The sequence below is a fragment of the Myotis daubentonii genome, chromosome 1, assembly GCF_963259705.1.
Source record: "Myotis daubentonii chromosome 1, mMyoDau2.1, whole genome shotgun sequence".
NCBI classification, from domain to species: Eukaryota; Metazoa; Chordata; class Mammalia; order Chiroptera; family Vespertilionidae; genus Myotis; species Myotis daubentonii.
Genome location: NC_081840.1, coordinates 44,836,113 through 44,853,047, shown reverse-complemented (window position 1 = coordinate 44,853,047; position 16,935 = coordinate 44,836,113). Strand labels below are relative to the sequence as shown.

General features: G+C 50.5%; 1 protein-coding gene across 5 annotated transcripts in view; it reads right to left on the bottom strand.

Annotated features, from left to right (window-relative positions):
• MEGF11 (multiple EGF like domains 11) overlaps positions 1 to 16,935 on the bottom strand; it is a 348,251-nt gene that overhangs the window by 6,184 nt on the left and 325,132 nt on the right. For 2 of the 5 annotated variants that reach the window (XM_059697722.1, XM_059697745.1), the window contains 6 exons: positions 12,514 to 12,642; positions 11,368 to 11,496; positions 10,736 to 10,864; positions 10,099 to 10,227; positions 8,539 to 8,775; positions 1,348 to 1,404 (listed from right to left, as the gene is read on the bottom strand). In XM_059697722.1, coding sequence (XP_059553705.1) covers positions 1,348 to 1,404; positions 8,539 to 8,775; positions 10,099 to 10,227; positions 10,736 to 10,864; positions 11,368 to 11,496; positions 12,514 to 12,642 — 810 coding nt within the window. Of the gene's footprint in view, positions 1 to 1,347; positions 1,405 to 3,889; positions 3,992 to 4,617; positions 4,685 to 6,881; positions 7,001 to 8,538; positions 8,776 to 10,098; positions 10,228 to 10,735; positions 10,865 to 11,367; positions 11,497 to 12,513; positions 12,643 to 16,935 lie in introns of all 5 variants that reach the window. The other 3 variants (XR_009453016.1, XM_059697712.1, XM_059697736.1) reach the window with 3 other exon arrangements.

The window sequence follows — 16,935 nt, the reverse complement described above, 5'->3', positions numbered from 1 at the left end:
AGATGATTCTCTTGAGCAGAGTGCACTCTAACATGCTGATGGAGACTTGCCCTTCCTGTCTCTTGCTCAGAGCGCACTTCTCACCACCACCACCCACCCTTAGCTCACCCCATTTCTAATAGCTACCTTACCAAGGGCTATAGATGACTAGCTCTCCTTCGTTAGGAAATGGTTGTGTCTTTGGGTGTGTCTAAGGTCGAGTTGGATAAACCAGAACAGTAATCCAGGAAATCTGGGTCAGTCTAAATCAGTGGTTTCTAAGTGTTAGTTGGGTTATTGCTGCATAGGAATACCCTGAGATGCTCTGTGCCAATGCAGATCCCAGGGCCCCACTTTAGGTCTACAGCATCACAATCTTGCGGAGATGGGGTATGAACATCTGTAGTTTTAGCAAGCTTTTCAGGTGATTCTAGTGCACAGCTAGATTTACGATATCCATTGGGACCTCTGCTGTCAGTCATCTCTAACTTGGTTTGGCTGAGACTCTTAAATAGACCTCAGAGACAAAAGGACAGCCTTGTTACAATAGTACAATCCTTTACAATATGCAAAAACACTTCCCATCTGAGATTTTATTGAATACTATGACAGCCTTACTAGACAACAGGACGATAGGCATAATTATCCCAACCCTGTAGATGAGGAAACTGGGCCTTGGGGAGCTCACAGTCTAAGGTCTCAGTTAATAAGTAACAGAATAGCAAGTGACATGGTTCCAAAGCCACCTATTTCACACCTTCTGTCATTTAAACCTCAGCCTAAGCCCAGGAACAGGACCTGACCTTTCATCGTGGCTTTACTCAAAGACTTCCTAGAAGGACGACCCGACTTGAGTTCCTATGTGTTGGGATTAGTCCTGGTGTCCCTGCTCTTGGGGCAGAGATTTCTTGAGGGTGGAGTGCCATTCATCATTAGGGTATCATTTTCATTTCCTTGTGCCGCAGAAAGCCAGCAGGTGGCAGGGTGGCGTTCCTTACCAGTACAATGACAGGAGGCCTCTAGGGCAGGTAGATTGACTTTATTTCCGATTTTTAATCAGTTTAACTCGTACTAATTGGTTGGATAATGACATTCTACATTTCCAAAGACATTTATTAGGCATCTATAAAAAACCCACAGCATTTGCTAAGCAGGTGCAACTGAGATCGAAAGTTGAATTTATTATTATGGTTGCTCCTCCTGGGCGGAGCTACCCAGCAGCCCCAGGTCCTGTGGTCTTTTAACTTTTAAGGGGCTTGGGGGGAACAGGTGCGCAGTTCTCTCTGGTAGAATTTCTGGCCATTTCAGATCTGTACTCTTTATCTTGCTAAGCCCTTTCTAATGGGACGTCAGGATTGGATACTCTACCTTTGAAGCCTTTGTCCATAATGTATGTGTTTTGACGTCTATCCATTTCACAGGCACCTGCAAAAAGAGTATAAGGGAAGAAAAATACGGGTGTGTGTGAGGTTTACTTGGACTGCATGTATAGGTTTCAATATTTTGTTTGCCTTTTTCTCTTTCTCCCCTACACAGAAAGTAAATAGTTCTTTAATGCTAGAAAATTGTTCTGGGTTTACTTTTACTCTAAATCTTTTTGGCCATATGGTAATTCTTAAAAGGCTCATAAGCATTAATGGTGAGCTACAGCGCCCCCTGGCATATTCAGCATTCCTCCTCTTTAACCTTCATTCTGAGAGGAATGTTTTACAGGAGGCATCAAAGACAGTTCTGATGCCACCTACAGTCACTATAGGTGAAGTTCTAGGCTCCAAAAATATATGATAAGGAATGAATCAGAACCATTTTTTAGCTTGGGAAGGGTGCTTATTGTTCCAAATCCTAGTTCTTTTGGATTTTAGAACAGGGTGGAAGACTGTTTCTTACCTCTCAGCTCTGGTCCTGCCTCTCTTCTTCTGGATCAGAAGCTTGACTGAGGGGACCCAGAGAGGGAGGTGGACAGGTGACTGAGGTCATCTTTATGGGATATACACTCATTCCCCATCCACAGTCAGCTTTCTTAGTTATTCCTTTTTGGGTGGACCATTTACACCTAATTGAGAGCTGTTTCTGAAAAGTATTATTGGTGTTTTTCAATCCCAAGGATTTCTTTCCTCCCTTTCAGTTGTCACAATTTCTCCTAGGCTCCCTCAGTGCATGGTCCTGAGCTCAAGCCATACAGGACATTCAGGAACCAAGCTCAGGTTCTTTGCAGCTGTTGATCCCAGAAAAGAAATTGTCTGGCATTTTTAGGTTGGAGCAGTAATGACACTGGCTCAAAGTCGGAGCCATTTCCACACCCTACCCCCACCCCCAGCTTTTGATTGAAGACACAATACTAGGCAAGACATGCAACAAGTGCTTACAGTTTGGCTCCTCTGGACTCATTAGTTTCTGATACTGACAAACCAACCTGTTGCTGTTTAGATACTCCCCATATCTCCTCCACATAGAGTTCCCAAGTTGAATTTATAGGAGTCTACTCTTGTCTGCCGGCCTTCCACACATTACTGAGTGATAGGGCAGAACCAGGTCTAAGGTTTTCTCAGGTTTGCTATTCTACTGGCCAGTAAGTATCTGTGCCCTTCAGAAACATGACTGCAATAGTCTGTATCCCTGGCATTTAGGTCAGCACTTTACACCAGACAAGGGTTTCCTTTGCCCTCCCTGAGGGACGGAGGCTAGGCTATTCACTTTCCCCTTTTCATATAACAGGAAATAGAGGCCCAAAGAGGGGCAGTGACTTGTCTGCGACCACACCAACAAGTGAGAGGTTGAGTTGCAACTAGACCTCTCCAAGTATTCTCTCCCATTGGCCACCAGCCTGGTTGGATAAAAACCCCAAAATGACTAAGTGGTGGCTCTGGCTACACTGGTTGAAGAGTGGGATCTCAGAGCAGGGAAAAATCTGGGCTGAGCCCAGAGGATGCTCCAATGTGGAAAAAGATACAGGGGGGTGGTAGTGTATGTGTGTGTGTGTGGGGGGGTGTAATTGGTGGGGTTACTAAATGCCCTGGACACTGCCCATGAGCCCCATAGCCAAGAATACAGCCTCCTGGGTCCAGGTCCAGGGTCTCTGCAGCCCATGCCTACTTAATCAGCAGATGAATGGGAATCTTCATTTAGTGTTATCGGGCCCAAAGACCTGCAGGGGTTGATAGAGCTGTTTCCCTTGAGCTCTAGAAACCAGCTAGAGCTTGAGCTCAGGCCAAGGTTGTCCAGTGTGCTGAGGTCCTGCCCTAAAGGGGCACTTGTAGGAAGCCCACATTCTCTGTTCGTTCATAGCTCTTGCTCCTGTGATACCTCCTGTAACTTCTACCCACAATCTTCATTGCAGGACTGACTTTCCAAGTATCCTTTCTGCATATTTGCCAGGCTACCAAATTTAAACCTAATACATAAGCACAGAGGATGTTTGTTGACACATCCTGCCCCAGCTTCTCCGATCCCTACGGGACAGCCCTACCCTAGTATCTGGGAGAGCTTAGCCAAGGCCACTGGTGGGTCTGGGGGACATTGGGCTTTGGGTGAGAGAGCCTTCTGTTTGCCATCCACACTCAGATGACCCAGATAACCCCAAAGATGTTGCCATCCTCAGGTCACTTCTCAGTGGTTTTGGGTTGTATTCTGTGGACTGCAGGGATTACAATTATGTTGTGTCCCCTTCCTCTAATACCAGTCATAGTTTGTCCACATCCACTGACCATGATGGGAGCAGGCAGGTCTCATTTGTTAGGGAATTGGGATTGTAGACTAATCATGTTTGGAGGGAGGGGGGTTTCAATGGGGAGAGTTCTTGGATGAATGGGGATGGGTCAAGCGAGGGGCAGGAGTGGGAGGTAGGGCCAGTGCTGAGTCTGGACTGGTATGAGAGTCTTAGGGATAGAGGGTAGGGCTGGGGTTGTCTAACCTGGTGAGTGTGGCTCAGCGGGGTGGCTGAGGTGTCTAAGTTCAATGTAGAAGTCCTCTGGCGGGTACCTGGCCTCCAGGGCACTGATCTGGAAATGGGAGTCTAGTGAGAGGAATGACAGGGAGGAGCCATTATTCCCAGGGCCCTGGTTTGGCAGGGGCGGGGATGGGGTCTGAGGTCATGGTAGGGCAAGCTGGAAGGAATTAGGGCCCCTATGTGTAGCATCCAAAGGGGCTGGGGCCAGCAGGGCCTTGGGGATTTGGTAGAGCTGAGGCCATTGGCCTTGCTTCTCCACCCCCTCTACCCCTACCCCCATCCCACCCCTTACAGGAATTGGTGTCCATTAGAACAGTGGAAAAAACCCTTGAAAAGGGTACCTTGTTAGGGCCTGGGTCAGACAGGGGTTCCTTTTCTAGATGGTGAGTGCATCTTTGGCCTCCATCTGGAATCTCCATACCTGGGGCTCTAGTCATCTCTTTCCCTGGGTCACAGCCACCCTCTCCCTACCCCCTAATATAGGAATGAAGAGGGTCCTGGGCTTCATTTGCTTATAAGTCAGAAACAGGCACTTGGGGTTCCTCCCCACCCCCCTTCTCCCTGGGGAAATCATGCTCAGAATTCATCTACTAACCTTCTCTCTTAGAGCTAGGACAGGGCCCCCCTCAGTGCAGAGAAGGAGAACAAGGTAGGACATGATGGCAAGGGACCATAGTCAAACCACTACTGACCTAACACGTTCACATAGCTGTAAGGGGTCCAGCCTGCTGTGTCTCTGTCAAGGGACTTGTTACTGAGCTGTTTGGAAAGTAGGAGAGCCGGTTAATACCTAGTGCCTAGAGGTGCCCCCTGCCCAGACTTCACTCTTCCCAGCCTTGTGCACCCACCTATGTCCTAGTGTTGAGGGAAAGGGAGAGCTAGGTGTTCTGTGAGAGGCCTCCTTGGTGTGGCTGATGGCAGCAGAGCAGAGCATACACCCATTTAAGCTGTCTGGCTGAAGCTGTAGGGTTTCCAGGTCTTTGGGGGAAAAGGAGGGCAGGGGAAGGTCCTCCCAAGGGCAGAGAACCTGTCTGAAGCAAGCTGATCCTGACAGGGGAAGTAGGTGTGCTCTGGCACTCTTCACCTGCAACATGAGGCCATCTTCCCACAGGATGGTGCTGAGGCCGCCTGCAACATCACTGGCACCTCGGCCACTAGACTGGGACTGAGTGTGAGAGTCTCCCTTTCATATGACCAAGGGAAGGAAAGCCTCAGGGTACGATGTCCTTATGGTATAATCTTTCCTCTTCCTGCATTTTCAGAGCCGCATGAGGTAAAGATGGTTATCCTCATTTTACAGGTCCTGCTTGTGGGTCCTGCACTTGGTTACACAAGGAGTCTGTGGCAGAGCTGGGTCTACAATTCAGAGGGTCTCAGCTCTGGGACCCATATGCATATTATTTCATCACAGGTGCCTGCTTTTGCTACCTATGTCTTATCTGCCAGGCTGAGGGGTCTTGGACCACACAGAGCCACTTTGGACCCTGGGGTAAGGTGAGCCAGAGAGTTAATCAGTGGGCTGCTCTGCAGGAACTCCAGCACTTTACTGAAAGTGGCTGACACTTTTCTATTAGAATGAGACCGAGAATGACATAGCCACAAAGGACCTTGTCATCCCTGGCATCCTCTGTCTCTTACTTGCTGCAGCCTTGATAATGTGGCTCTAGTTAATCAAGGGCCTCCTCCTGGGAAATGCGATTCCCTTCCCTTAGCTTTCAGTTCCTCGGATAAGCCTAAAGCTGAAGCTGGGAATGGGGATCTGAGCTATAGGGCTGTGTATGGGGCTGATGGCCACAGTCTTGCATATAGGCCTCAAGGCATCCTGTGTGCAGCACTCCCATTTGGAAAATCAGAGGTGTGTGGCCTTGGAGTGCTGGCTTGACAGTGGTTATCCTTGGTTGTACAGTATCTGGTCTAGGGGGTTCAAGCTGCATTGCTGTCAGTTCTGTGGAGCAGACACGGAGAAAGGTTTCCCCGAGCTCTAGGGCAGAGGCCTGGAATATAAAAACTGCTCCTGTCCATGTTCCTGGCAGGAGGGGTGTTACAGGAAGCCAGGAGTCTGGGCCTGCTATTGTGTGTATATACATAGATGGGTGTCAGGAGGTATGGGCAGCATGAGCCTGTCAAACATTGTGGTCCTTGAGGCTGTTCTTCCTCATTTCTGAACCTCCCACTCTGCCAGGCATGGGTCCTGGTACACCAGCAGGGCTTACTACACATGTGTTCTGAGACATCCTTGCCCAAGGGCCTGTAAGATGACATCTTGCCACCAGCCCAGGGTTCTGCTCGGAGCTGAGAGGGAAGGCCCACAGGACTCGCTGTTAACGAGAACACTAACTGTGGCTGATGTTTGGGTCCCGCATCCCTTGCATTAGTTGTGATTATAATAAATGGTTGTGCACTGATGACGTGTGGCATGTCCAGGTACAAGGACATTAGCTGGTTACCTGAGTAATAGTGGCTACTCTCTAATGTGCTGATTGCATACATGGTATTGGTAACCTACTGCAGTGGTTGGTGGTTTGTGGTGTAGTATTTTGATTACATGTGTTAACATGTGGCAAAAGTGGCTACATGGTATACATAGTTATGTGACAAGGTTACACATGATTATATGATCACATGGCTTGGTACCAACTGGTTGCACACAGGGTGTGGGGGTTTGTTATACTGAGTGATGCTGTGGTTAGTTACATGTGATTCCTATTGGTTACATGGTGCTTGTTGGCTCCATGTAACCTGCAGGTTCCCTGTTACATGCTTACAGAGTGTTTACATGTCCCATGGACCACAGGGCTGTGTTTAATGTATTGGCAGTTAGTTCCAGGGGACCTTCCAGTGTGTGTGTGTGGGAGGGGGGCGGTGGAGGGTGGTTACAGTTCCTTCCTGGGCCTCTAGAGGTGAGGGCTGAATGGGTGGGCAGTGGATAGGGGCTGGGGAGTCAGGGGCCCGGTACCTTGGTGGGGCTGTTCCTGTCCAGAGTGCTGGCCTGGCTGGTGGCAGGCCCGCCGCACTCCAGTGCGTAGTAGCTGGAATTGGAAAAGCACTGGGCATGGCTGCTACTTTGAGACAAATCTGGGAAGAGAACAAGTTGCCACATACCATCATACTCTTGCCCCTGGCATGAGATGCCCCAATACTAATGCTTGGGCTGGTCAGCCTTGAGGGTGCTCTGCAAAGGGATAGCCAAGTCCTCCATCCCCCAAACTTTTGGCATCCACTACCCCTACTGAAATTTGTGGAGCCTGATTTCCCCTTCCCTTGCAGTGGCCTTCCCTGAAGCATGCAGGATGCACGGTAATGTTGCCAGTGTGAAGGGTGGCACCAGGAGCACGGATGAGGAAATGTTGGCTTTGACAGCCTTGCTTGTCCTGCACTCAATACTTAGGGCTGTGCTGATCCTCTCCTGCCTCCCCCCAAGGTTAGATCCCAGTAGTGAGGCCATAAAGAGAAACCTACTCCCCTTGGCTCCAGTCCTGCCCTCCTGCCCTGTGGTTTCCAGGTCCTCTTGATAGGGCTGGGGGATTCCAGTGAAATGGCATGGAAAACCTGGCCAACCTTGCTTATTACAGTCATAGAAGAAAATCCCCACATCTCTGGGCTTTCATCAGAGGATACCTGCTTTGGTTGAAACTCCAGGGTGGGAGTTGGGAGGTGGTGGGATTGCAGGCCAGGGACTCTGAAGGGAAGGTGTATATCTGGGCCACCTTCTTCTATCCTGTAGCACCTAGCATGGAGCTGGGCACACGGTAGGCAACATGTAGCAGGAAAGGGCTGACATGATGTTGGTTTTGTAAATATAAGGTGTAGGAGGCTTCATTCAGATCAGCCATGAGCAATGGGGCCAGCTGGAGTGAGCTGTCATCCTTGTGCTCAGGGCTGAGGGCAATTTCAGAGCATTTCAACCTCTTCTTTTTAACTAAATATGAAGCAAAAAGCCTTCCTTATTTCTAAGGCAGCAGTCCAGGGTTGAGGGTAGAGGAAGGATCTGACCCAATAGTGTGTGTCGTTCCCCCGAGCCCCCCACCAGAATCCCATGGCTGATGTTTGAGAGTTACCACCACATTTATGGACTGAGTTCCAATGGGCCTGGCCAGAGGAACGTTGCCCATACTTTCAGATCTCCCCCAAGTCAGGCACAATCCCCTTGGGGCTCTCCTGACTCTGGGAACTGGGAAGGGAGGTTTACTCTGAGACCTTCACCCAAAGGAGCAAAATTAGGACAGGGTCCTGAGTTGTCAGAGCCATCAGGCTGGGGAAAGGTTCCCCTGGAGAGTTTAAGAAAGTTGCTATTTAGATGGGTGCTCTTGTGGCTGAATGATGGGACGGTCTGGGGAAATGGAAGGAGGCTCCTAATCACAGGCACTCAGAGCTGGGGGCCCAGGAAATGACACCCCACGGGACCTCATCTACCTTTCTCAAGTAGGCTCCTGCTCTCCACTCCCATCATCTCTCTAGGGGAGTCTGAGCCTCCAGCCCCCACCACCCACCCTGCAGGCATGACCACCCACCTTGAACAGTAAGCTCAGGCCCCCCCCCCCCCAAGGATATGTTGTGGCTCTTCCTGGGTGGTGTGTGTGAGGGAGATGGGAATGCTGGGGCATAGCCCTTACCTGAGAGGGAGTAGTCAGTGCTGGTCATCCTCATGGCAGGTGTGTAGGAGACGCGGGGAGCCAGGTCGCGGTCCTTTTCTTTCTGCCGGCGTCGGCGCCAGGCAAAAAGGCCCAGCAGCATCACAATGAGGAATAACAGGAGGACAATGCCTGTGACAGCGCCCACCGAGTGCCGCTCTGCACCCAGCGCTGGGCTGATCTTGGTGTAGGGATTCAGCTCCTCCATCATGAGGGCGGCTGTGGGCGGAGGGAGGGCCTCAGCTGGGGCGCCTGCTGGCTCTTCAGATCTCTGTGGGACCTGGACTCCTAACACTCGGAGGCTTGGTTCTGGTCCTGGCCCTAGTCTTTAATTCCCGTGATCCCAACCCCTTACTGTGCCTATTCAACTGCCTAAAGTGAGTGGAGTCCTAGGAAACTCCCCAGGGACAAATATGATCGTGGATCGGAAACAAAACAATGTTTGAATATTTCACTCTTCTTCAAAAAATAAGTTAGATAATAACTCATTTTACCTTCCCAGCAGCCTGGTGAAATAAGGACTGTTTAATTCTTTCTCTTTCACAAATGGAGAAACTGAGTCACTGAAAGGTTAGGTAACTTGCCCAAGATCAACCAGTAATTGGTAGTGTCAGTTTTCTCATGAGTCGGAAAAACTGGACTCAGCCCCTCTCCCTGCTTACTAGCTGTGTTTCTTAGATGTGACTTAGAGAGTCCTCAGTTGGCTCAGTAATTGCACCCTCTGCAGGGGACTGTGAGCACGACCTGACAGACTGACAATGACAGCTGTGAGTGCTGTACCAGTGTGCCCATGATTACTTCCCACAAAACCCCTCTTGATATATGTATAGGCTAACCCCCATCAGAATGCAATGTGCATGGTTTTGGTCCCTTTTCTGTCATGTGGATAACTGAGCCCATTCTTATCCCCCATTTCCTTAGAACCAATAGCAATAGAACTCACTACCTGTTTGCAGCACTTTCCATAGGGGTCTTATGTATACAAAACCATTTCTCAAGGGCTCACATTATTTCAACTTGGTCGTCCCAACTGCCCTATGGGGGTCTTCGGACTGTAGACCCGGAGCCCAGGCTGAGCCCCTTCGGGTTCCTTGGCTCTCAGTGGAACGTCGTGCCATGAAGGAAGACAAGGGCTAATCTAATCTACTCTTTCCACTTTGCATGTGGAGTAGCAGGCCCAATAAAAGGAAATGACCTGCTCAAGGACACCTAGCAGGTTGGCAGACCAGAATTTGGCAGATCTTAAGATGGCCTGGTGACTTTCCCCCAGCACTAGCTTGTGGTTACCCTTGCTTGGCTCACAGGAAGCTTGCCAAGGATGAGCACAGTGAAGCTGAGGTGCCTGCTCCATCTGCTCTCCAACATCTGGAAACTCCTCCCTCCCTTCAGAGTGGGTACCTTACTCCCCCTCTCTGCCCAAAGGTGAATAAAGTCACAAAGTGTCCTTATACAATCCAGTTGTTCCTGTTGGGATCTCCCTAGAGTCTGCCTGCATGCCCTTTCCACAGCCCCTTGCCTGAGACTCTTTCCTCTGTGTATTACCTTGGTCACACCTGATTCCTTTGAATCCAGAGCTGCAATAACAGGTGCCAGTGACGTGGTCACAGGTGGCATTGTTCATGCACTCACATAGCTGCTGACAGCCATAGCCAAAGGTTCCTGGGGCACATCCTGTGTAACATGAAGAGTTGGGGTAGACAGTGAGATGCAGCCACACTCCACCCTCCCGTCCATACGTGGGCAGCTCTGCCTCACAGACTGGAACCTACTTCTTTCTCTAGCTACCGCTATGCTTTGATTTGATACTTGGGGGCAGACAGCACCTCTACCCCTGAGTTAGGGGACACCCACCCCTATTTCCTTCACATTTAACACATTTATACAGTATCCTCCACATGCCAAGCCCTAAGCTGGGTGCCATAGGGGCTGCAAAGAAGGATCGAACAAGGTCTGCCTCCCTCATGACCCCTCAGGCTTCTGCTGTGCCTCAACAATCCACCATCTCCACCCAACTGGAGGAAGAAACCAAACACCAATGTAGGCACGGTCTTCGCGCCTTTCCTTGGAAGTTACTCCAGAAGTCAAGGGAGCAGGGTGTGGAGCCTGGAATGGGGGGCCCTTGAAGAGGGAGGCTGAGGCCTGGCCCCGACACCCAGGGGCATGAGTTGGAACAGCTTACTCTGCTCGCAGTGTTTCCCGGTGAAGCCTGTGCGGCAGGTGCACTTGCCGCTGATGTGGTCACAGCTGGCGCCATTCTGACACTGGCACACGCGCCCACAGTCCTTCCCATAAAATGCTGCTGGGCAGCCTGGAGAAACAGGGTGGGGGCAACTGGGGAGGTGCAGCTGGGACCAGACCTGTCTCCTGCCACCTCTCTCTGAGCATAGAGTGAAGACTAGTGAGACCGTGCACCTGGGCCTTTCCCACACTCTGAGCCCTCACACTGAGGGGGTGGCGAGTCATTTGGATAAAGGTGTCCTGGAACTAGAAGCCAGGCTGGGGTCTCCTGGCTGTGTAGTAACAGGCCACTCCTCTTCACTCTGGGCCCCACTGTCCAAAGGAGGTCTGGTCTTGGTGATTGCTGGGGAATCCGCCAGCCCTGGCCTCCCGGGACTCTGGGCTCTAACCCCTGATTCCAACCAAGCTTCTCAATCCCAGAGGTGGGAGTGCTCCCAGCCCAGAGGCCTCCTCTCCCCCAGCCCTTGGACCCCACCTCCTCCCGCCTTCCACAGAAGCCGGGAACAATGCCCAAGGCCACCAGCAGGCCCCCACAGGATTCTGATGAGCTGGCAGCCAGGAGGCGGAGCTTACGCTGCGTGCAGAAGAGTCCGGTCCAGCCTGGGGTGCAGTGGCAGGCCCCATCCTCCGCGCTGCAGCGCGCCCCGTTGTGGCAACTGCATGTGTGGAAGCAGGCAGGGCCCCAGAACCCAGGTGGGCAAGCTGGGGGCGGGTGGGATGGGAGGATAAGGGCAAGGCAGAGAGGAGCAGAGGAAAGGGAGGGAGAGGATGGAAGGGTGCACGTCAGAGTCAAGATGCCAGGAGGCATCCAGGTGGCATTTCCTGACTTTTGGGGGGCGGGGCGAGAGGGGGTTACCGTATTCTCAGAATTCCTCTGTTCACTTCTTGGCCCAGTCACCCAGGATTTTCATTACGTCCAGATTCTCTGCCCACTCTCAGCTCTGAGGGCGCCTTAAACCTCCCCTCTTGGGACTGACTGATTTGGAATGTGTGTGTGTGTTAAATTGTAAACATCCTAGTTTACTACGTGAACACTGAGTGCTAACTTCCCCATGAGGATGGGAACTTCCCCAGGGTAGGGACTCTGCTCTTTTGGCTGGTAAGCTCCCTGAGGATGGCACCTGTGTCTCCATCAGAACGGAAATTCCCTCAGGCCAGACCATCTCACTGGGACCTCCCTAAGGAGTACGGGCTGGGTCTCACCCATCAGCCAAGGAGTTACACAGAGCATTAGATTGGATACACCTTACATGAACAGCCCCCAGAATGCCCTGTCTAGGCCTAAATGGTGCCAAGGACCATTCACATGGGACACCCACAGGATGCCCTCGCCCCTATAAGGTGACCCCCCTGGCCTCACCTCACTTCCCTACTCCCTAACTCCAACATGCCAGTCAGTCCTTGCCCCTCTTCTCTCCATCCAAACATAGGGGCTACTCCTTGCTCAGGTGCTGATGGAATATTAATTTTCAGTATTAACAATATTAATTGTTAATATTGTATATTAACAATATTAATACCTTTGATACTGACAGTTAATAATGCCAGTGATCAATCCTAATAATTCATCATATTAGCTAGAGAGCTAAGTGGGACTCAGGTGGACATTCCTATCACAGGAGATTTCAGCTCTGGGAAGTAGAGCCACCAGTGGCAAGGAGTGGGGTGATTGGGGGCCTTACCTGGGGTAGGGGACATTCCCAGGAGGCAGCAGCTTACCTTGTGAGCAGTCCTTGCCAATCCATCCAGGGAAGCACTGGCAGGAGCCATCGATGGGGCTGCAGGTTCCATTGTTGGCACAGGAGCAGAGCTGGGCACAGTCCTGCCCAAAGCGCCCTCCAGCACATACTGTGGGCACAGGACAGCTTGGTACCTGCCCTTCCATCAATACTCAGACCACCACCCACAGCTGCATTCCCAGAAGTTTCCAGACTACAGCCATGACCATCCTGGTCTATTTAGGAGCTGCCCATCTCAGCCCTTCTCCATCTGCACAGGAATGAGTTCCCCCCTCGTGCCCACAGCTGCATCCCCTCCAGCAGAGGAACCGATTGAAGCCTGTGGGGTAGGATCACTTGACAAGTGGAGAGCTGGGAATCCCACCGCTGTACCCATCCAGTGCTCCCTGCACTGCTCCACAGCCTCTGCCCTCCGTTACCACACTCTTGCCAACATTACTAATCCCATAGCCATGAGGGCAGAGAATGTAGCTGGAAGGAGAGGGACAGATGCAGAAGGCAGGTCTCTCTGCTGTTTATTGGCCCTGAATGTCTATTCTGTCCACCTATTTCCTCTGTTTCTCCAAATCTGACCTGTTCCTCAAGACTCAGCTCAGCCCTGTCCTCAGGAGAACCCCCTGGGTCCACAGGGAGCTTTCCCTAACCAAGCTTCCAAGGTATTTCCACCCTGAGTCGCTTGTAGGATTTGGTGTCAGCCCCTCCTGGAGGAGTCACTCATTGGCCCCTGGTAGAAGGGCTAGTTTCCTCAGCTAGGCCACAAGCAACTTTAGGACTCAGTCTGAGTGTTAATCGAGCACCCCCTTTTCATTTCCCCCTGCAATCCTTCCTCCACCTTCCTACAGCTTTAGCTCTCTGAAGCACAGTTGTCTTCATGGCACACCTGAGCCTTGCCTGGCATCCTCAGTGGCTCCCCGGTGCCCCAGAATAAAATCTAGATCCTAGAGATCAGCACTTAATCTACCTCATCCGGACACATGAGCCACTAATTCACACACCACTTTCCAAATGCACCTCATGCCTATCTTCACTCTAGCCCTTCCCTTCCCTGACCCTCATTCCAGCTGTAGAAATCCTACCCTGTCTACAGGACTCATCTTAAGTGCCACCTCCTGCATGATCCCACTGTAAGAAGTGGCTAGTCCTTCACTATCAATTTTCTTCCTCCTTAGTAGAGTCTCGAGTTTTAGCTGGGCCCATGGCCCCCTGAAATAAAGAATTTATTTCCCTGGCTCCTACATAGTTTGGTGTGGCCATGGGACTACACTCTGGCCAATGGTAAGTGGAAATGTGTGTCTCTTTGTCTGTTCTCCTTGTTGAAGGATAATGTGGATTATGGATAAGAATGTTGGGTGAGATGGCTGGAGCTCAAGCAGCCATCTTTCATCAGACATGGAAGCCATGTGCTGAGATGGGAATGGCTGAACAAGAGAGAAGGAGCCTGGGTCCCTGACATCTTTGTAGGATACCCTACCATTCCCCAGTGGCCAACTTCTGGGTCTTCTCCCTGTTTTATTTTTAATGTGTGAGGAACATAATGTTTGTCATTTTCAAACCAGATATTTTGGGTTTTTATGTCAACTACTAGAGGCCCGTGCCATGAAATTCATGCACTGGGCAGGGGGGGGGGGGGGGGGTGTGCCTCAGCCCAGCCTGCACCCTCTCCAATCTGGGATCTCTAAGGGGATGTCCAGCAGTTGAACATCCCTCTCACAATCTGGGACCGCTGGCTCCTAACCCCTCACCTGCCTGCCTGCCTGATTGCCCCTAACCACCTCTGCCTGCCGGCCTGATCACCCCCTAACTGCTCCCCTGCTGGCCTGATCACCCCTAACTGCCCTCACCTGTTGGCCTGATCGCCCCTAACTGCTCTCCCCTGCCGACCTGATCGCCCCTAACTGCCTCTGCCTCAGCCACCGCCACCGTGGCTTTGTCCAGAAGGATGTCTGGAAGACATCCAGTCTAATTAGCATATTACCCTTTTATTAGCATAGATAGCTGAACTTGATCCCACCTTATTCACTTCTTCTCTGTTCTGGGGGCTATTTGTTTCTGTTGGAGCTTCTAGAACATTGCTAGTTTCTTCCCTGGTCTTCTGTTACTGCAGCTGGTGAGCCTGTTTCAGGCCAGGCCTGGGTTCTACCCATGTTAGTGTCCCCCACAATGCCTGGAGAAACAACAGTCTCTTAGGCACAGTGGCTGAGTGTGTGGAAATACACTGGTCACCCCTCTCCCCACTCGTCTCCCAGGTTCTGCTGCGAAAGGCAGCGCTTAAAAATGTCCCCTCTAGCCCTAGCTGATTTGGCTCAGTGGATAGAGTGTCAGCCTGCAGACTGAAGGGTCCCGGGTTCAATTCTGGTCAAGGGCATATGCCAAGGTTGCGGGATTGATCCCTGGTGGGGGACGTGGAGGAGGCGGCCAATCAATGATTCTCATCATTGATGTTTCTCTCCCTCTCTCTTCCTCTCTGAAACCAATAAAAAATATATATTAAAATCAGTCAATCAATAAAAAATAAAAATAAAAAAATGTTCCTCTCTAGACTCCAGGCTTTGTGAGGGCAGAAACTTGGCTCTCTTGCTCTTTGTTGGGTCTGAGTGCCCAGCACAGTACTTGGTATGCAGCAATCACTCGGGAAATGTTGCAGAATGGCCAAAATAGGCCCCAGGAGCAGCGACCTTCCAATAGTTTCTGCTAGAAACTCCTGTCCCTTTGAGCTCCTCTCAGTTCAGCATACTCTCCTCAAAGCCCAGTACCTGCAGCCCTACACCCTCCAGGCTTCCTTGCATTCCTGTTATGGGGGAGGAACTCCACACGGAGGATCATGGGGAAGTCTTGATTCTTGAAGAGAAGCAACTTCCCCAGGGCCCACGCCTCTCCAACCTTTGGGCTGCACTCCCCTTTATGCAACACTGCCTGGCACCCATATTACCAGCCCTTCCCCAACCAGATAGCGGTACCTAGAATCTGTGCCTCGGATCATTGTCCACTCTCCTGTCCTGGACACGATCAGTGGTGGGGACAAATAGTAAAAACAGCGTGGTATGCCATGCTCTCCGGTCGAAAGCCTTGGGCTTAGGTTTTATGTGTTCAACAAACCCTTCTATGGCACTTCTGTGCCCCAGACACTATTCAAAGTGCTTCACAAATATGAGTTCAGTGAACCTTGTAACACTCTCATTATTCTATATTTTCATTATTATTTCTTTTCATTAACTCTATTTCAGATGAGAAAACTGAGCAACCGAGAGGTTAAGTAACTTGCCCAGGTCACACAGCTGGGAAGTTCTGTCACTTACTGGCTAAGGAGCTTTGAGCAAACCACATCAATCCTCTCAGTGTTTCCCCATCTTTGAATTGGAGATTTTAGCCTCCGGCTGTGGTTAATAGCTATGGGCAGGGTGGCTTATTGGGGCCCTGTGCTCCTGGTAAAACCCCTACTTCCTTCCAGGGCAGGTCCACTGCCTGGAGGATGATAAACATCTCTCCTCTTTGCAGTTCAGGCTCTGGCTTCAGCTTCCTGAAAAACATGTAGTCCAGGCCCTCTGGGAGGTGATGATTTGGGGAACTCATCCCCCCTGTCCTGGCTAGAGCTTTCCACTCCTCCCCCCCATCTCTAAAACAAATTCTGAGCTTCTCTAACAAGACCATCTTATCTTTGAAGTCTTTGTCACAGACACAAGTCTTTGACAAATCCACTCACAGAACTGCTAATGTGATTAGTATAATACATTAATTGGGCCACTTCTTAGCTGAATCAAGAGTGAGGCACTGAGAGGGGTGGTGGAGAGAAGGGGGGCTGGTGAAAAGAAAACATCTGCTTATATTTAATCTATGTTTAATGAATCTGCATGATCAATGTCTGTAATTTGTAACTCGCTGGAAAGCTGGTCATTAGAAAGTGTCAGTTCAATTTTTTACAAGGTTTGAGACTTAACCAGGGCAGTTGCCATTAATAGCAAACTCTATTAGATCTATATGTGGAAAATACACATTAGGCCAGTGGGCGATAAATCAGACATCGCAGGATCTGAGAGTTACTCCTCGGGCTGCTTAGGTCCTAATTTAGACTCAGCCTATCTGTATTGATGGCGGGGTCTCTGGTGTTTAATAAGTAAACCTCCATGTGTCAGGTTATGATTAAGCTGTCCTAGGAGGGCTGCAAGCAAATGAAACTGTCACATATGTTTCCCTGGGGCCCAAACTTCTCATGACCTCAGAGCATCATGGAGTCAACTTTTCACTCATACATATTAACAATGGCCCATCCACTTATAAAAATAGCCCAGCTCAGCGGTGATTATTCATCAAAAGAATCAGTTCCCTGGGAGGTAGTGAGCTCTCAAGGAAGTATTTAAGCAGAGGCCAGATGAGATTCCTGCACAGATGACCTTGATGTTGCTTT